The 20,099-nt window shown below is 35.7% G+C and overlaps 4 protein-coding genes and 1 pseudogene across 5 annotated transcripts; 3 read left to right on the top strand and 2 right to left on the bottom strand.

Annotated features, from left to right (window-relative positions):
• Positions 1-136: 136 nt before the first annotated feature.
• Positions 137-322, top strand: LOC143611748 (U2 spliceosomal RNA; annotated as a pseudogene).
• A 339-nt stretch (positions 323-661) lies between these two features.
• LOC143611735 (chlorophyll a-b binding protein 5, chloroplastic-like) lies at positions 662-1,652 on the bottom strand. The gene is made up of 2 exons (XM_077085893.1): positions 1,482-1,652; positions 662-1,395 (listed from the first exon to the last, which is right to left on the bottom strand). Exons 1-2 carry the CDS (start codon positions 1,625-1,627, stop codon positions 744-746), a joined length of 798 nt encoding a protein of 265 aa, XP_076942008.1. The 5' UTR covers positions 1,628-1,652; the 3' UTR covers positions 662-743.
• A 2,087-nt stretch (positions 1,653-3,739) lies between these two features.
• On the bottom strand, positions 3,740-4,910 carry LOC143611746 (chlorophyll a-b binding protein 5, chloroplastic). The gene is made up of 2 exons (XM_077085905.1): positions 4,702-4,910; positions 3,740-4,457 (listed from the first exon to the last, which is right to left on the bottom strand). The coding sequence occupies exons 1-2, from the start codon at positions 4,845-4,847 to the stop codon at positions 3,806-3,808; spliced, it is 798 nt and encodes a 265-aa protein (XP_076942020.1). The 5' UTR covers positions 4,848-4,910; the 3' UTR covers positions 3,740-3,805.
• Positions 4,911-11,660: 6,750 nt separating this feature from the next.
• On the top strand, positions 11,661-14,906 carry LOC143611733 (uncharacterized). Of its 2 annotated transcripts, none has more exons than XM_077085891.1 (4): positions 11,661-11,681; positions 11,773-11,837; positions 13,368-13,560; positions 14,536-14,906. In XM_077085891.1, exons 2-4 carry the CDS (start codon positions 11,784-11,786, stop codon positions 14,664-14,666), a joined length of 378 nt encoding a protein of 125 aa, XP_076942006.1. In that variant the 5' UTR covers positions 11,661-11,681; positions 11,773-11,783; the 3' UTR covers positions 14,667-14,906. The 2 variants fall into 2 exon arrangements, with proteins under 2 accessions (XP_076942006.1, XP_076942007.1); XM_077085892.1 differs by having other exon boundaries at positions 11,667-11,685.
• Positions 14,907-15,307: 401 nt separating this feature from the next.
• Positions 15,308-17,425, top strand: LOC143611730 (putative serine/threonine-protein kinase WNK11). The gene is made up of 3 exons (XM_077085888.1): positions 15,308-15,328; positions 16,200-16,748; positions 16,829-17,425. The coding sequence occupies exons 2-3, from the start codon at positions 16,245-16,247 to the stop codon at positions 17,204-17,206; spliced, it is 882 nt and encodes a 293-aa protein (XP_076942003.1). The 5' UTR covers positions 15,308-15,328; positions 16,200-16,244; the 3' UTR covers positions 17,207-17,425.
• Positions 17,426-20,099: the final 2,674 nt, after the last annotated feature.

The following is a 20,099-nucleotide window of genomic DNA, read 5'->3' as shown; positions in this document are numbered from 1 at the left end:
TGCTTTATTGATGGTATTAAATTCTGAAAGATGGAAATACAAAGAGCAAAGTCACTCACCATCCCACATTGGCTGAGTGAAGAAATAAAGAGGAAAAGACAGCCTATATAAACAGCAGCCCAAGAGAAAAAAAAGCATACTTTTCTCGGCCTTTTGGCTAAGATCAAGTGTAGTATCTGTTCTTTTCAGTTTAATATCTAATATCTGATATGTGAGCCATCGGCTCACTCGATATTAATCTTATTTTTTATTGGGGATTGCTGCTTGGGTCTTCACGTGTCGCCTTGGTCTTCCACTATCACCAAGGCCTGGCGCACCCCTCTATAACATAGTGAAAATTTTGTTGCTGGTGAATAGCAATGAGTTCTTTTTTTCAAGAATCATCAATAAAATATTTAACAAGTGTTAAATACAAAACATATGCAATGCAAACTTGTTAACACCATTATTGTTTCATTAAAATTATAGTAGAATAAGGGGATGATGATGAGACTTAGGTTTGAATGTTTGATGAAACGCCGGAGATCATACAAAAATGTTTACATCCCTTACTGTCTCATTTTTCACCTATGCTGCTAGCTGTCTAGCTCAATAAACTCCAATGATGGTTAGCTTGCAATGTAAAGTCATAGAGATTCATTCATAAGGTCAACCACACAAGGGAAATAAAAAGGTAATCTTGAAATATGAAATCTTTTTCTTGAAACAGTGTTTAACAATAACCAAATTTACAACCATTCAACTCATTTTCCAGGCACAAAGTTGGTGGCATAAGCCCAAGCGTTGTTAGCTACTGGGTCACTAAGATGGTCAGACAAGTTCTCGATCGGGCCCTTTCCGGTAACAATGGCCTGAACGAAGAACCCGAACATCGAAAACATAGCCAACCGACCGTTCTTAAGCTCCTTAACCTTCAACTCAGCAAACGCTTCAGGGTCATCAGCCAACCCAAGCGGGTCAAAAGACCCTCCGGGGTAAACCTTGTCAAGCCCTTCACCGAGCGGCCCCCCACCAACACGGTACCCTTCAATAAGGCCCATGAGAACAACCTGAGAGGCCCAGATAGCTAAAATGCTCTGGGCATGGATCAAGTTCGGGTTCCCGAGATAGTCAAGCCCGCCTTCCGAGAAAATTTGGGAACCCGCCTTGAACCAGACGGCTTCACCGAATTTGACACCGTTCTTTGAAAGAATCTCAGGGAAAACGCACCCGAGTGCGCCGAGCATGGCCCACCTAGAGTGGATCACCTCTAGCTCACGGTTCTTGGCAAATGTCTCGGGGTCAGCGGATAATCCAGCGGTGTCCCACCCGTAGTCACCAGGGAATTCACCAGTTAAGTATGATGGAGTTTGCTCAGAGAACGGGCCCAAGTATTTAGGGCGGTACGGTCCATACCTATTAAGCCAATTAAAATATTGACATAAATTTGGAAAATAAAAATAAAAAAAAGAGAAAATATGAATGTGTGAGCTTTGTTTTACCAAATGCTTTGTGGTGCACTTTTGACAGTTCGGCGCATGGTGAAGCGTCCACCATTGAAGCTGCCGGTCTTCTGAAGAAGCTCCTTTTGTGGCTTTAATGCGGCCTGGCCGACAAAGGCTGACTGTTGGATTGAAGAGGTTGCCATTTGTGTAAAAGATTGAAAGGAAATAAGTAATACTTAGTTACTTATGAGATGATGAAGAATTAGAGTGTTATATATATATAGGAAATATAAGAATTTTGATGGATTAGGATGTGTACAAGTCAGCATTTTCTGATTGGTCAGTTGGATATAGGCTGTGATTTGAGGTGTTAAATGGAGATCCTGGCTAGCATATTTCATCCTATATTTATTTAGATCAAACAAAAAATAAAAACATAAAAAATGAGTTGTTGAATAGACAGCATTATCTTATTTGTCTAGAGCTCTGGACCACTTCTAACTCTCATGACTGTAGCCTAATTCCAAGTGCGACGACAAGAAACATATCAACTCAATCGTTATGCCCGGTTTTATTGGGCTCCTGGTTTATCAGGCCCATGGGTTTTGGCTTAACCTCACCTCTCAAGGTCGGAGGCCTCAACTCGAGTAGACATTCAACCCTTTCTAAACGTGTATTTTCCTTGAACAATATACGCCACTATATATAGAGACATATATTCGTGTTAATTCGAATTTATTAAATAAGTTAATATGGATATCCTTATACTTTTATGTTTCAATCTTTATGTTTACCTTATGTTTGTCTTAAGTGTTTGAACTTATGATGACAGATTCTATTTTTTGAGACTTGCTTGTCTTGTATTAAAGGCTTTTGTAACACTGAAACAAATACTAATCATTCCAGTATGAGACAAAAGCCCGTCTAGCTAGAGCGCAAGGCTCTTAACCTTGTGGTCGTGGGTTCGAGCCCCACGGTCTGCGCTTGAAGTAATTTTTTTTATATTGTATTTAAAATGTTTTTCTTTGAAACTTATTGCGTAGATTAATAAAAAAGAAAGCATATTTCTTTTGATGTAAACGGGTAGATTAAAGTCTATTGAGCAAATTGTACAAAATTTATAATTAGCTTATTTCCAATCTTACCTTTGCAAGTTGGTATCTTGACTCTTCGATGAGTTGCCGGAGATGAAGACCGAGGTAATTCCTATAGAAGCGGAGATAAATGATGGATGGCGACTGTGACATGGGTGTTATTTTAGGAAATTGATGAACGGGAAACTGGTAGTTAGGTTGACAACTCGCACACTACGTAATTCACTCATAAAATATACATTTTTGTTTACTACAAGACTTGGGCTCTTACCATTACAAACACAAAATCTTATTCATCAGCTTAGTACTATCAGGTCAAAGGCTTTTTAGTAGGGAAAGTGCTTTTTGTTTATATAATTAATCTTTAGCGGCCGACGGGGCACCTTGAGAAAGTAATTGGATAAAATCGGGAATACTACCACAACCATCTTTGGTAGTTTTGGTTAAAATGAGGTTGCACTACACGTCTACATGGTTGGTTGACGTTTTAGGTAGTTGGGTAAAAGTTAGGGCGTCTCTTTCACCCTAATTAGGTATAGTTGTCATCGAGGTGCTGGAAGGATGCCATCGAGACCACCAAGAACACCACCTCGGCCCTTCGGTACTAACAAAAAATCATCCAAATTGGGATGGCCACCCCGAATCCATGAAAGAACAAAACACAAATTGGTATCGGTGAGAGGAAGGTGAAAGATGTGCAAGAACACCGTCTTGTCCCCTTCAATACAAATTGAATTTGCATCCCAATTTCAACCACCCCGAGACAACTCCCTTCACCCTTATATTAATATGATAATTATTAAACAATATGTATAAACTATAAAATAACCGCTTAAAATAATCGATCTATTAAATGTTATGAAATTTAAAGCTGCTACATCACAGGCCAGTGACAGACAAAATTTCTTAAACACTTAAAAATATTGAGTTCAAGTCCTAGAAGTAAAAAAGAAATTTATCTGGTAAATTATGAAATTTGTAACAACAGTTTTTAACAAATAAAAAAAACACACACACACTTTGCGTTGTTCATACAAATTATTAAAGTTGTTGTACTGCGTCAACTTTATTTCATTTTAATCAAATTATCAGGACAAATTATAAGTCATGAATAATGTTAGATTCCATTTATCAAATTGTCAATCCATGAAATTGTATTTGATTAATCTTATAAACCATCACGTTGCAAGTATAATTTTTGAAGAAAAACAAGTAAGAATATAACTAAAAGAGCCAGAAACTTGTAATATTACTCCATAACCATTCTCAAATTTACAATCATTCAACTCACTTTCCGGGCACAAAGTTAGTAGCATAAGCCCAAGCGTTGTTAGCTACTGGGTCACTAAGATGGTCAGACAAGTTCTCAATCGGCCCCTTTCCGGTAACAATGGCCTGAACAAAGAACCCGAACATCGAAAACATAGCCAACCGACCGTTCTTAAGCTCTTTAACCTTCAACTCAGCAAAAGCTTCCGGGTCATCAGCCAACCCAAGTGGGTCAAAAGACCCACCCGGGTAAACCTTGTCAAGCCCTTCACCGAGTGGGCCCCCACCAACACGGTACCCTTCAATCAGGCCCATGAGAACAACTTGAGAAGCCCAAATAGCTAAAATGCTCTGGGCATGGATCAAGTTCGGGTTCCCAAGGTAGTCGAGCCCGCCTTCAGAGAAAATCTGGGAACCCGCCTTGAACCAGACGGCTTCACCGAATTTCACACCGTTCTTTGAAAGAATCTCGGGGAAAACGCACCCGAGTGCGCCGAGCATGGCCCACCTAGAGTGGATCACCTCAAGTTCACGGTTCTTGGCAAATGTCTCGGGGTCGGCGGATAATCCAGCGGTGTCCCACCCATAGTCACCAGGGAATTCACCAGTTAAGTATGATGGGGTTTGCTCAGAGAATGGGCCCAAGTATTTGGGGCGGTCAGGACCGTACCTATTAAACCGATAATGATTTCACTTAGTGCGTTAACTAGTAAAAAACTAAAATTAGAAAAGTCAAAAATAAAAAAATAAAAACACTTGATTTAATTTGTATTGTAATATTTTGTTAAGAAACAATATTTTTATATTTGTACCACGAGAGGATTAAACAATTTTATTAAGAAGCGGTACATATATCTATTAATAGCAAATGTTACTTTTACTTTACTTTACACAGTATTAATAAAATATTATACCAAATGCTTTGTGGTGCACTTTTGACGGTTCTTCGCATAGTGTAGCGTCCGCCATTAAAGCTGCCGGTTTTCTTGACGAGCTCGTTTTGTGGCTTCAACGCGGCCTGACCGGCGAAAGCTGACTGTTGGATTGCAGAGGTTGCCATTGGTGTAATGGGGTTGTGATTGGATATTAGATTGTTGATGGTTGAGAAGTGGAGTTGGAGGGTTATTTATGGAAACTTAACAAGATTGAAGGATTAGATTGTGTACATGTCAGCAATATGTGATTGGTCCATTGGATTTGGTTGCTGATTCTGAGCGGGTGAGAATGTTAAGATTGTGGTTTTTGTTATGCCACGTGGATCTTCGATTTTTTGGTACGTTTGAGCCTGGGCCACCAGAAAAAGAATAAATAATAAAAAATAACAGGCAATTTTGTGGCTTGTAAATTGTTTATCCAAGCTTGTTCTTTTCAAAGTTATGCTTGAAATAATTGAAATCAGGAACATTCGTTTTCAATTTGATATAAAGGGATAATATGAAATAATGAAAGCAAATCATCAACTTAATAATAAGGCTTACTATCCTCGTACACCATTTTAGATTCTCACACACCGTTTTTTTTTTCCTATACAGCTCGTATAGGACACGAGCTGTATAGACAAAAACCGGTGTGTGAGAATCTAAAATGGGGGCCGTATAGCACCTGAGTCGTGTCAGTATATGTTGTACATTGTCGGTCATTGTTTGTAGTGCCTCGTATAGGCCTATACTGGTTGTATAGGCTTTTACGGGTCGTATAGGCCTATACGAGCCGTATATACAATTTTTTGTACACAATTTTTTTATGACCATATATTTATGTGATTTATGACTTTAACATCATATATTTATGAAGCCATCATCACGACTTGCAGTATATTTTTTAGCAATTTTAGCCGCTCTTCTTTTCGACTATTTCATGTTTGTTTCACTTATATAAAATTATGTTTTATACTGAAAGGTTGAATAATATAATAGAATACACTGTCTACTGAAATTTACATAGCATACTTGGCTAAGTAATTTGTAGTTGTGCCCCGAGAACCTCTGTCTAAGATTATATATTATGTTACACCATACAATAGTCCAAACATAATAATCAATCAATGATTAAGCAAACAACAAAACATTTGGTCTCCATACATAAAAATAAGTTTTCTATACATTCGTATAGCCCTAAACGGCCCGTATAGAAGATCTTATGGTGTTCCAGGTGATATACAAGCAATTAAAAGCATATACGACTCGTAAAGGTATATACGGTCGTATAGGCTGCAAAAAATTGTTTTTTATCCCTCCATACACTTGTTAACCATGCGTAGCCTATACGGCCCGTATAGGCCTATACGAGCCGTATATACATGTCCAGTCAGCTTATGGGTGTTGTATGAGAATCACATTCCAATAGTAATTTAAATAAAATATTTAAATAAGAAAATAATATTAACTTGTTATGATGTTTTTAAAACGAATAACTCACACAACCTTTAAATATACTTCAAAGTCCAAACTTAATCTACCAGATTAGAATCTTCAAGAAACCTTGATAATTGATACCATATCATATACGAGCCTTTAGGGTCTAGCTTGTTTCTTGGTGTATATGTTTTGCTGTTTATATTTTCTCGTGAGATGCAATAATACAACTTTTAAGACCCATAGAAAACTTACAATGATCAACGTGTAGGAAAGATTGAATGTTACAACTAGTCAAGACCAATGAAAGTTAAACCAAAAGAATTAAGTCTCATTGCCTGATTGGAACTCAATACGGTGGTACCATATAAAAGTGTTGCGGGCTGACGGTTCAATTTAAAACCTAAGAACAGCCATGAAAACCGTAGCAGCCATTGAACCTTTATGATTTTTCTTATTTTTGAAAAAATTGCTTTTACGTATGTGTATGACTTGTACTTTCCAATGTGGTGTAGGAACTAGGAAGCATGTGTTTCTCAATAGATACCAAGTTCAATTCCTACTTAGGACATTCTGGGAGGACATGAGTGGCTCAATGAAAATGAAGGGAGACTAATTCAATCCTGAGGTCGTCTTTGTTTTACCACTAGTGGCCTTCAGGCGGATGGGTATTCCCTGAAATTGGAGATCACTTGGAGACGCTTAAGAGCTCCGTACAGCTGAGTTGGGTCCAGTTGACGGTGGTCTTTTGTCATTGGATCACCCCTTACGGAGTACCTAGGCATTCTATGTTTGTTGGACGTTAATAAACTTTATCATTTTAAGTACATTATAAAATTTGGAAAAATATAATATAAAAATAGGTTCATACTTCAAACAGTAAAAAAATGACCTTTAAACCATCAGCCAGTCGATCTGGCTGGCCCAACCAACATCGCATGTTTGGTTTTCCGGATTCTGAAACCGTAATCGGCGATTTGTCTAAGAATTTTTTTAACGGACGTCCAATGAAAATAAATAATGTGAGAGTTGGGACCGGTGACAACTATTTTCTAAGTTAGGATTATTATCGGCCAACTGTATTAAGTTGATATTATTAAAATCCAAATTGCCATTTTTTAAAGGTATATGTATTTATAGACTATATACTAAATCAAACAACGAAAATGTAAGGTGGTGCGGTGTTAAAGTTGGTGTGTTACATTGTGTTTAATGCGGGTTTGAACCTTGCGAGGGTAGGTTTTTAGTTTTTTTTTAGTAAAATAGAAGTGTTCAAATTCTATTGTTAGTTTTATAAGACACCGGCGCAACACAGTGGGTGCAACCTCTAGTTATATATAACATGAACGCAATGATTGATTCATAAATTTCTTTTTATGAAGTTAGTTTTTGATAGTCAGATTTTTCATAACCAAATGCTATAATTTTGAGGTCAGGTCATTAGTAAAATGAACACTATAAAATACAATATCATAATAAAATATACATAATTATTAGAAAATACACAATGAAATTACAATGTCTTCTTCCTTTTTTTTCCATGACAGTTGATATTGCATATATAGGTATGAAATATATTGATGTCGAGTCGTTACCGGCACCAATATCGAATTTTTAAAAGGTGGGTACCGAATACCATACCAAATTTATCGATACATTACTAGTTTGATATGGGTACGTACCGGAACTCGTTACAACTATTCGGCATTCTATGGTATCAATACTAAAATAACGATACCTAATTTATGGAAGGCTGACCAAATTTATCGGAACGGTATGAGTACCGGTACTCGGTACTAATTGCTCATAAAATCACAAATCTAACTGATTTCGATCGAATTCACAATGATGCAACCTGGATCTAATAGCACAAGTTCATATTAGTCTACAATTTATTTATTTAGTATTTGTAGCAACTAATTTTAAACATTTTTAGTGGTCAGTTTGAGCAATCATATATATAGTTGTAATATTAACTTTGTGTTGAAAACGATGGCATTTCTTTAGACGTCATAAGTGGGGCAAGTAAAAATATCTACAAATCACTTTTCTAAAGCTATATAAGAAAACATAGATTTCATTTAATTATCAATATTTGCATATATAAAGATTCCATAATGACAAAATAACCATTGTAATAGCTCATATGTTTGTAGCATCCAGACGTTAAGGTAATCTCTGTACTTATCGATTGATCGTGAAAGTCATTTCACTATCCACATTGCTAAATTGTACCATTAAAAGTTTTTCCATTTCTCTCCATAGTCGTTACTTTTCCCTTTACTTGTAAACGTGCTTCTTGATAAAGTTGTAATATTTATTCCTCTTTTTAGTTTTTCTTGTTTCTTAAATAATGTCGTACACTCGCATATCATCTTTTGTTCACGTATTATGAACAAAATACGTGTTTCTAATAAAACTCAATATATACGCGACACTAACACGCATTTCCATTTTATTCTTATATTTGGCTATTTAATGCATAAGTGTAACACCGCGTCTATAACCCTTTAAGATTTAGCTTGAAATACCAATTTTTATAAGTATAGGGACCAAATTTGTAAAATCTGAAAATCTTTATCCATCGCGATACACGATGAGGCAAGCATAAAGCCCATCGCGTAGCGCGATTGCCTTGCACATTAACCCATAAATGGGCGGTGTAGCGATACGCTACGGCCTAAACACCAAGGTCATCGCGTATCGCGATGACCAGGCTAAGTAACGGAGACACGTGTCCAACCATGTGTCAACACGTGGCACAATATGACAGGCCACGTGTCACAACGTGGCATGGCGGCTTATTTTGCGGCGTCGCGATACGTGACGTTGTTAGAAAACCCATCGCGTATCGCGATGGGACCCTGTTTCTGTCTATAAATAGAGGGTTACGGGATTGAGCCTTATTCATCCCATTACACCTTCACTTTCACACACATAAGCATAGGGAAATGTGCCATGTTGCCGTAGTAAGCCGACGTGTCTTTATCTCGAAATTCGTGCAAGAATATAAGTTATAATCGAGCTAGCAATCATACAATCTAGTAGATCAAGATCCTGCCTTTTTCTTATTATCAATCTAAGTACCCATATAAGGTAGGAATTATGTTTAAGTTATTTGAATTATAGCTTAGACAATCAGTCGAGGCTATGACCTTTAACCTTTATCGTGTTTTATAAATATTCACAAATGAGTTTTCATAAACGTTACTTCATGATGAAGTAATGTAAAACAAATGATATATTTTGACGGGCATGTAGTAACTGTAAGGGGGATACCACTAGTAGTGAGTTTCTTGCCTAAGGAAAGTAATTCGTACAAATCCCAATCAACCGAGGGACCCGTTTACTTACCTGGAGAAACTCACCAACGTGTTAGAACCTATTAAGCCAAAGCATGTTATATCAAACGTCATATAAATCTAAGTGTTTTCGTTCACAATAAAAGATAAACGATTTCAAGGTTAAGCTTAGCAATCATAGCTTAATCAAGAAACACCATTCAAAACATTCATGCAAACCTATTTTTGTATAGGTTAATATCATTCTCAATCAATCAGTCAAGGTTTTCAACACTGACGGTATAGGTGAATACGTTAACCTTTTTAATCAGTCAGAACATATTTATACTCGATAAAGATGAACGGGTGTTTGTCTTAACGAGTCAATCAATGTCTACATGAGATCATGTGATCTCTAAAACGTTATAATACAAAATAGAAAATAAAATCAACTCAGACCGAATACGCATGTGTTTGGATCCATACATAACCGTAAAGCTCAATCAATCAAAGGCTAGGTAGCCGCGAGCTAAACGGGCATGACTAGTTCTCTGTTCAGGGATTTGTGGCTCGGAGAATACCGTTATGTGTGTAGGGCAGTGGTATATATACCGGAAGTAGAAATACTTCCGCTGAAGTTGTCAAGAAAACTATGTTTGTATTGTAATCGTCATTCAAAATGTTTTATTGAGTCTTACGTGTTCACCAGCACATAGTTGACGTATTTTTCCAATCCATTGCAGGTAATTAAGCATAAATAGCAATAGCAAGGATTGGAGTCTATATGAAGATAAAAGCGCGTTACGAGATGGCTCCATTTTTTATAAACTAATCCTTGTAATATATGAAACATATATTTGTAAACTAATACTTGGGTATTAAATTCCCAAGTAGATTTTCAATGTAAATTTATACTATATTCAAACCTAAAAGTCTTCCGCTAGAATTAACCCATAACTCTGATATATTTACAAAACAGGTACCAACTTGTGATCACACGCTTAGGCCCTAAATCGGGGTGTGACAATAAGAGTTTTCCTATTCAATGTCTTGAAGCGTTTAGCCAATGAGTGTCACTAATATATGGTATTTTATCGATGAATGTTGTTCTAGTACATCACAGTTCTTTCAAATCGTAAGATTAATCGTTTGTTGATGGCTGGTTTTTTTAGTATCCATCATGGGAATGGTGTGTCAAAATTTAAAAATACGAGCTAACATCATTTTAGCACATAAAACATTTAATACTGAAGACTTGAAGAGTAAGTTGATACAAGATAACTAATTCACAATATATAAGTATGATCTATTGTATATTATTCACCTAGGGGCTAGGACAGCATGCACTAACTTACCAAGGGTGTTTATTTTTTAACCAAAAGTAAAGCATAAGATTCATTCAGATCTGAATGAGGCTTTGTCCCATTCAACAATAACAATAAGTCTGAATGATTCAGACATAATTTTAAACATTTAGATGTTTTTTTGTTTGGAATCAAACAGTTTGAAGTCTGAATAAATCAGATGTTTACAGCTGAATGGTTTCATTCAGATGTAAACAAACAGCCTCCTAGTCAACCAACCAACCAACCAACCAACACAGTAATTTCACCTCAAAATAACAAAAACTTAATATTAATGGACGGTGTACCCAAATACTCACTCAACAATTAACTAATACAAACCTCAAGTCAACCAAAATCATTCCAACCGCAATCCCACTAGTTCAGCCCAAGTTCATATACCCAACCCAAACTACTCAGCATACTCGGTACTCCTTATATTTCCTCAAGATACCTGGATACGCGGGTCAAGTACTCGAACTACCCGAGTAAAGGAGCCCGTCCACCCTAATGAGAATAAAGTAATTAACTTGATTATCACTAAAGTGACTATAGATTTTATGTAAACAATACACATGCATGTATAATATGTGTGGGAAAGGCTGATAGGATAGGAAGGACAAATATGGAAAATACTAAAAGCAAAGAGGATGGAATGGAAGGAAGGAAGGTCCACATGTCAATGCTGACAAACAACACTACTACTACTACTACAACACTCTCCCTCACACACATTAACACACACTCCAACCAACTGCAAATCAAACAACTCTTCCTTCTCTCTCTCTCTCTCTCTCTCTCTCTCTCACTTTCATATGCACTGAATCAACAACAACAACAATAATAATAATAATAATAATAATAATAATAATAATAATAATAATAATAATAGTAATATCCTGATCTAATCCCTCCGGCAAGTAACTAATTTTACTTCTAATTCTAATTGATTCTTTGAATTAGTGATTTGTTTGATTCAATTGTGCCTTTTTCTTTCACTTTTCTAGGGTTTTGTGAGATGACCAAACAACGGCCACCGGAGCCGCTTGATTTCTTCATCTGGACCGTTGAGGTATTATTATTCTTTCTTTCTTTCTATACACACACATCTCTTGCCTCAATTCTCTTTCCAATTACTATTTTATTATTATTATTATTATTATCCTAATTGGGGGTTTTTAGGGATAGTATGAGTTTTATTTTATAGTCCACAATTACAGCAGTACTGATGATATTTGATTCTAGTTGTTTAATTTTCTCTCAGATTTACCTTCAGTTCTCTATGTATGCCTGACAGTTAACAAAACAGCCAATTTTTCAGTTAATGCTATGATTAATTGATTATCCCAATTTTAGCAGATGTATCAGTATTCTTGTGCTTTAATTTGCTCTCGATTTCTATTTTTTGGCCGTGATCCCGTTGGTTTGTGACCAATGTATTCTTTTCGTGTGCGACGGCGTGTTGAGGATCATTTACACTAGAAAGAGCAAAAGAAGTAAACACATTTTATTTTATCAGGTGTATCTAGAATCTTAGGCTTAGGGCCGTAAATGAGCCGTTTGTTCGGTGGGAAGTCATATATGTAAGCATGAACATAGAATTTTTTTCGGTAAGCTTAACGAACGGACACGAACATAGGTCGTGTTCATCCAATTGTGTTTGTGAACATTCGTTTAGGTTTGTTCAGTTACGTCCGTTTACGTTCACCAGGTTACGTTCATTTACTTACATATATGTTCGTTTATAAAAATTTTACTATTACTATTTTAATTAATTAATTTATTTTTTTACTATTACTATTTTGATTAAGTTATGTTTATGATTACTATGTTAAGCTTTTTTTCGGAAATTATGTGGTGTACTTCTGGATTTTTGGGTGATTGGTGATTGTTATTCTCAAATTAATATATATTCGCTTGTGTTCGTTTATGTTCATTTGTGTTCTTTAGTGTCTCGTTACATTCGTTTGTGTTTGTTAGTTTCCATTAGGGATCGTTTGCATCAGTTCACAAAATTAATGAACCGAAACGGAGAACATGAACAAGCTCAATGCCTTAACGAACGAACATGGACACGAAATTTTGTTCAGTAAAGTGTTCATGAACTATCTGTTTGCCCAATAAAAGCTTAACGGACGAACATGAACAAGGTCTCATCCAGTGCGGTACATTTACAGCCTACATATCTATAGATATTGTATTTTGATCGGCCCTGCTACACAAAGAAATAAGGTTGGCTGATTGAAAAAGTTAAATTAATAGAGCACAAACAAAGTAATAAACCAATAAATCATATATGCTTGTAACATCAGTTAGCTGCAATGAACATACCATGGTCATATGACTTCTATAGAAGAACAAAGAGTAAATTGTACCTCACGATGTGTCTTTATGTGTGAACCATTATTTCGTTTTAGTTGCACTGTCTTTATGTATATGGAACAATATTGCAGAGTGGTTTGACCTTGTGCGGTCAAATATTGTTTTCCAGGATGTGTGTTTATGTGTGAACCATTATTTCGTTTTAGTTGCACTGTCTTTATGTATATTGAAGAATATTGCAGAGTGGTTTGACCTTGTGTTGTCAAATATTGTTTTCCAGGATGTTGGCCTTTGGTTGGAGGAAATAAATCTGGGCGGGTATCGCCAAACCTTTAAAGAAAATGGTGTTAACGGGGAGTATCTAGAAGGTATGTCCATGTTTACAACTGAACAAATTCTTCGGTTTATTCGGCGTTGTCACATGAAGTGGGGAGATTTCATAACATTATGCAAGGAACTTAGAAGGATTAAAGGTAATGTCTCTCAAACTCTGTTGTGATTTTAATTTTTATATATTGGTAGTTAATCTTTGTCTCTTACAAACTCCTATGTTAGTGGTTATGCCATATGATTGGGCATAACGTCCATTATTTATGGTGTTAGGACAGATATTTCTCTTATCATTTTGCTTTATTATTGTTGTTAATGGGATTTTGTCCCAACCTTTTGTCACACTCTAACATGTTTGATACCTAACACTAACACTTATGGACGTTAGAAGTGTATGTTAAGTCGATGTCAAATGTCCGTTTTGCCCTTTTGATTAATAAAATAACACCAAATCCCTTGCCTTCCCTCTGGTCCCTTCTTTTCCTAGCAAGAACGACTATGGCTTTTGTGGATTATAAAGCATTTTTGATCCATGGAATAGAAAAGATCAAATTTGTGACTTAATTTCTTTACATAATCTTGATTCTTCTTGCTTAATGTTAGAATATAAGTATTCATTTGATTTACATGAGAAAGCATGATAGAATATGGTATGACAAGTGAAAAGTTCAATTGAGTATCATCTAATTTTGAAACTTAGATGACTTCTACGGAACTCTTTATGAAAACCGTATTTTCTTTATTCCTATTTAGTAGTTCTTGATTGTCTCCCAAACAGCTGTTTTTCTTACATTTGATGCACTAACTAGTGTCCTAATACCATTAGTTAATTAGCAAGAACAAGTAGTTGAGTTGAAATAATCATGTCTTCCTACTTTTTTTATCTAGTTATTACTGCTATTGTTTTGTACTTTATAGTTTGTTGTATATGATTCCCTATGCCAAACTTTGTATTATCTTGATAGTCGGGCGAGGTTAGTGGGAGCAACCTCTCTATCTTCAGGGATAGAGGAAAGGTTTCTCCCATCCTACCCTCCCTGGATACTATCAGTGAGATTTTACTAGGTTCGTTTGTTTGTTCAAGCTTTTTTGCCTAATAATATATTTGTGTTTTACAGTTGCTTGCTTGAAGGGGGAGCAAAAGGTCCGGCGGCCATGGTGGGCCCCATCTTGCCTCTCAATAGTGTTTGTAAGGGTGGCGAAGCGTAACAGGCAATCACGAGTCGTTTCCATGAAACTAGAACCTTGACCGGACATGCAAGGTGTAAGATGTATCAAACATGTAAAAGCCCCAGTTTTATCATATACTTGATACATCCCGTGTAATCCACCCAATATATCCTCCATCCGCAAATGTTGTTTTGTTTCATTTCTCTTCTTAGAAATCAAACTAGCAAAGAGTACCTTTACGTGTTTTGAAACGGGTGTGTGAACAGTGTGATCGAGGATTCGCAAAAGCCATATTGTATGTTACGTGTCAATTTTATTTATTTGCTTTTGTGTAAAGTTTGTATTGCATTTTGTGTAGATATGTTTCTCTATACCATCTTTTGATGAATAAATAAGTAAATAAATAAAAAGTTTTATTTTATATTATAAAAAATGATCTGTAACCAATGATTTTACACATAACCAAATAAATAAATAACTGTCAATGTTATCATGCTTAAACTGAGTTGTCATGACAAGTTGGCATCAACTTGTAGCCTAAGTATTTAATACTTCAACAACACGTTAAAGTCAAAATAAAATAAAAAAAAAAAACAAAAAGTCAAAGCCCTAAAATAATATTAAATGATAATGAATAGAAATTTGGAGTACGGAACCATTCTCGTTCTTCTATATATACCCCACGACTCCTCAACCATTCGCCTTTGGCATCCAGAAAGAACTAGCAGAGCAATTGTTGAGGTAACACCACCACTCAATCTCATTTTAATGCATTAATAATAATAACTGTAATTAGATGTTAATTTGTATTTTGTATAATAATATTAATAATAATAACTTTCATTCGATGCTAATTTTGCTGTTTCGTAACCCTAATTCATATCGCGCTAGTGTGATTCCTGTTCGTATTGAGTTCTGATTTCTCAATGACGTAATAGATCCGATCGTTGTCAATGCGATTGTGCGTTAATAGGATTTGTTTATCTCTGATTATTATATGTGTGTACTGTAAATAGTTTGCGGCTTTTAGTGCATAATCTCATTGTCGATTACTTCGTATACAGATTATTATTAAGTAGGAACCATGTACTTACTTTTAGCAGCGTTGAAATGATAGCTTTTAATGAATTATTCTATAAATCTTAGTGATCGTTTAGTATTAGGTCTGTAAATGAACCAAACGAACGGGAAAAGGGGCATGCTCGTGTTCGTTCATATAACTTTAACCGAACGTGAACGTATAACCAAACAACTTTTTTTGTTCTTGTTTGTTTATTAAGATATTGAGAATATGGGCGTATTCATGTTCGTTCGTTCGTTTAAAACCTAAACGAACAGTTCACGAATGTAATTGAACACAAATGAACATCAACAAACAAACTTAACAAAAGTAAATGAACGAACAAAACATAAAACATGTGTTCATGTATGTTCGCTTATTAAATAAACGGACGTAAATGAAGGTGAACTGTTCATGAACGTTCGGTTTGTTTAGAGGTTTAGCTAGTATTATCAGCTTAATTGGTTAGAGTGATTATGGAGTAGGTGGACTCTTGTAACCTTGTGTGATATGTTTGTCTAATCTATTGTTTTGTCTTCTTTCAGTAACCAGGCAAATCTGTTGGATAATCACCAATTTACTGAAGAAATCCATAGGATGCAAGTAAGAAGTCCTGATCCATCAGAGCACGACAGAGAGCCATTCGTTGAGGTTGACCCGTCAGGAAGATTTGGTCGGTACAGTGACCTGTTGGGTGCTGGTGCGGTCAAGAAGGTCTACAGGGGGTTTGACCAAGCCGAAGGCAGAGACGTGGCTTGGAACCAAGTCAAACTAAGGAATTTCAGTGGTGATCCGTTCGTGTTAAAGAGGTTATTCTCAGAAGTGAAACTTCTAAAAACCTTGAAGAACGAAAACCTCATAGTTCTTTATGGTTTCTGGAGGGATACTGAGCACAACACCTTGAACTTCATAACCGAAGCATGTGCATCAGGAAACTTGAGAGATTACAGGAAGAAACATAAGCGCGTGTCAACCAAAGCCTTAAAAAAGTGGTCGAAACAGATCCTTAAAGGCTTGGAGTATCTACACACGCACGAGCCGTGTGTCATTCATAGAGATCTCAATTGTAGCAACATCTTCATAAATGGCAATATTGGAAAGGTAAATCATTTGATACTTGAGTCTAAATCATTTTGTTTATTCTAACAGGCCGGTACTAATGTCCAATGTACATGTAACAGGTGAAGATTGGTGACTTGGGTTTAGCAGCAGTGGTAGGAAAGAGCCACGTGGCTCATTCATTGCTGGGAACACCAGAATACATGGCACCCGAGCTGTACGAGGAGGATTACAACGAGTTGGTTGATATATACTCGTTTGGAATGTGTTTGCTAGAAATGGCTACAATGGAGATACCATACACTGAATGTGACTGTGTTGCTCAAATATACAAGAAGGTTACAAGTGGTGTGATGCCTCTAGCCTTTAATAAAGTAGCAGAGCCCGAGTTAAAAGCGTTTATTGAACGATGTATCGGTCAGAAACGAGCAAGGCCTTCTGCTTCTGATCTTCTCAAGGATCCGTTTCTTTTGGAGGTTGATAATGACGAAACTGTGTGATGCTAGTAGCTAACAGATGAAGAGGTCCCATATGGAGGTCTTTTTTTATTATAACATTTTTTTATCCTTTGCGTATATAATTGTTTTCTCGTTCGTCGACATGGGTAGATCAAACGATTAGTGGTTTTTAGTGTTTTCTTGAACGGTGAAGGTTTACTCGGGTATTGTTTTGTTGACATTGAAGCAATGAATTGTAAGGCAGGCTATGAAATGGCTTTTGGTTTTTAGGGTGAGTTGATGATACTTGGATGATGGATCTCATCAAAACATTAACATAGTCCGCAAAGCATTTTCTCTAGGCCCAAGTTATTATTGGTCTGGATATATTATATAGTTATTATATAAAATATATACATATCAAAGAGCTTATAGAGGTGTCAAACTAGCAAAGTGTGTTTTAGGTTAGTGGTTGAGGGCTCTAGTTCTTTGGCGGACATTAATGTAGATTTAAGAGTAGATTTAAATAGTAAATGGGTTCATCGTTTCAGGAAAAAAAATCTAAAATATACACGTAAGAGTTTATTGTTTAGATAAGATCTATTGCAATATCATATTCTCTCCGCCTTTTTACTCGCCATTAGATAGTGATGGATCCATAACTTTTTGCCGGTGGGGGGCAAAGAATGGGTTACTTAAAACGGGCTAAACATTTGAATTGTAAACCACAACAAAAAATAAAAAATAAAATCTAAGGTCAATAATTTCTAGATAAATAAAATAACAACAATCTAAGTGTTAATAAAATCTAGATAAATATTGGAAACATTTTCACATGAGTTTGTGGGCTGACTATGGGCGTTTCATTAAACCATTAATATGAATCATGTTCTATGAACAACCAACGGTCAACAGAATTGTACCAATTAATAAAAAAAACGTTTAGTTTTTATAATAAAGAAAGCATGAATTGAATATTGTCAAAATCCCATACCCAAACAGAAAGCATGAATCAAAGTTAGTTACCCACTCACGATGGTAATAAATTTGGTAATAAAAAGGCTTGCTTTTAATGCTTTTTGAACTGAGATTGAAAGAAAAGATTGAATATTTTGGGTCCCTATCAACATTAGGGCTGTTCACGAGCCGAGTCAAACCAAACGGAGGCTTGCTCGTTGTTTGGCTCGTTTACAAACGAACCGAATCGAACGGCTGAAATTCGAACCGAGCGAAAACCGAAACGAGCCAAAATCGAATCGAGCATTTTTCGATCGAACATCGAGCGATTTCGAGCATTATTTATTTATTTTTAACTTTAAAATTTTTAATAAGAAACAAGTTTGAAGGCTGTAAATTATATATTTTATATATAAATTAGTAGTTTTTAGATAAACGTGTAATAGAATGTAAACTTTTATTAAAACTAAGTTTGAAATGAGATATAATATCATGTAGACAAATTTCTAGTATTTTAAAAACTTGAAGCAAACAAATAAAACTATAAAATTGACGGAATATGAAAGAGGTTAAAAAATTGTAAGCTTATATTTATGTGTTTTGTCTATATATTTATGTATTTGTTCATATATTATTATATATAAAATAAACTAAAAATATTCGAGCCGAACCGAATCGAGCAGACCTTTGCTCGTTGCTTGGCTCGTTTACAAACCGAACTGAGCAGGGCGGCTCGTTTACAATCGAGCGAGTATTTTCCGAGAAATTTCTGAGCAAGCGCAGAACGAGTTCGAGCGATAAGCGGTTTGAACGGCCCTAATCAATCTAGTAGCAACTCTTGTCATTGCAACCGTGACTTTTGTAGTCATAGCGCGACCGCTGTGTCACTTGCCATTGCATATCTTTCATTTCTATGGTCACAAATTTGTAACCACCTTAATTTCCATAGCCTGAGTTTTCTCAAAGTTATTGTAGGGTCTTTGTTTTTCAAATTGTTTACTCATCTTTTATGTCAATGTCTTCATTGTTCTCACACTAGTATGATTGTATGAATATTTGGTCCTGTCACTCTAATCACGTCAGAATACTAGACATGACATTGCATTTATAATTTTTTTTTCCAAAAGTAAAAGATGTTTTGATTAATAAATAATTGATGATAATAATAATAATAATAATAATATCTTATAGAAGGTTTTCATTACTCTATAGCTAACTATCACATACATTCAAACGGAACGACGACGTAAACCTATTACAATAGTGTGCTTAATTTTTCAATTTTGATGTGATTTGTAATGAGTCCTGATGAGCTCTTAGTTAAAATGGTATACATCATTCCTTCGTTACTATGATACGTGTAACCTATACAATGATCTGTCTAACTTGTTATGATATGTCAAATTTGACACATATTATTTACAAAAAGACACACGTAACCAATTATATGCATCGTATAAGCTAAATACTTTTCCAATAAATAATAAAAAATACTAAGTTAAATATACAAATTGTTGTAGACTAAATACAACTCACATGCCAATGATAAACCTATACATTTGGCCTACCATGACTTACAATGATCCCATTGACACATGATTATACCCGTTCATTAAGGTCGCCACTATAGATACACCGCAAACACGTTATCCAAACACCACTTACATGCCACACATGACGTGTGACCTATACAACCCGTATGATGTAATTGAATAGCAAATTAATGATTGATGTGACCACTGACAAAGTCATATGTTCCGTATAACCATTTTTTGCTATATCATACAGTCCGTATGATATACCAGGCCCAAATGTAGTTGATTTGGTATCATAGAACCAATATGTCATTATACGACATTTATAATATGACACTAATAAACGTGTACACTATTAGCGCTAGTTTTTTTTAGGATCCTTCATAAATCATGAAAGAGCCACAACATCACAAACATCACTCCATGAATCATGACTATAGTGTGTTTGAATTTTCAATGTTCAC

Source organism: Bidens hawaiensis, unplaced genomic scaffold (genome assembly GCF_021521415.1).
Source record: "Bidens hawaiensis isolate Kalapana, Puna unplaced genomic scaffold, B.hawaiensis_p1.1 tig00032083_1, whole genome shotgun sequence".
Lineage (NCBI taxonomy): Eukaryota > Viridiplantae > Streptophyta > Magnoliopsida > Asterales > Asteraceae > Bidens > Bidens hawaiensis.
Note: the sequence above shows the minus strand (reverse complement) of the source record. Positions and strands in the feature narration are given on the sequence as shown.

Coding starts and splice junctions, on each gene's coding strand:
- LOC143611746 (XM_077085905.1), bottom strand. CDS start 4,847: ATGGCAACCTCTGCAATCCAACAGTCAGCTTTCGCCGGTCAGGCCGCG. Junction 4,458..4,701: donor AGTGCACCACAAAGCATTTG/GTATAATATTTT, acceptor TCGGTTTAATAG/GTACGGTCCTGACCGCCCCA.
- LOC143611733 (XM_077085891.1), top strand. CDS start 11,784: ATGACCAAACAACGGCCACCGGAGCCGCTTGATTTCTTCATCTGGACC. Junction 11,838..13,367: donor TCTTCATCTGGACCGTTGAG/GTATTATTATTC, acceptor ATTGTTTTCCAG/GATGTTGGCCTTTGGTTGGA. Junction 13,561..14,535: donor GGAACTTAGAAGGATTAAAG/GTAATGTCTCTC, acceptor TGTGTTTTACAG/TTGCTTGCTTGAAGGGGGAG.
- LOC143611730 (XM_077085888.1), top strand. CDS start 16,245: ATGCAAGTAAGAAGTCCTGATCCATCAGAGCACGACAGAGAGCCATTC. Junction 16,749..16,828: donor TAAATGGCAATATTGGAAAG/GTAAATCATTTG, acceptor TACATGTAACAG/GTGAAGATTGGTGACTTGGG.
- LOC143611735 (XM_077085893.1), bottom strand. CDS start 1,627: ATGGCAACCTCTTCAATCCAACAGTCAGCCTTTGTCGGCCAGGCCGCA. Junction 1,396..1,481: donor AGTGCACCACAAAGCATTTG/GTAAAACAAAGC, acceptor TTGGCTTAATAG/GTATGGACCGTACCGCCCTA.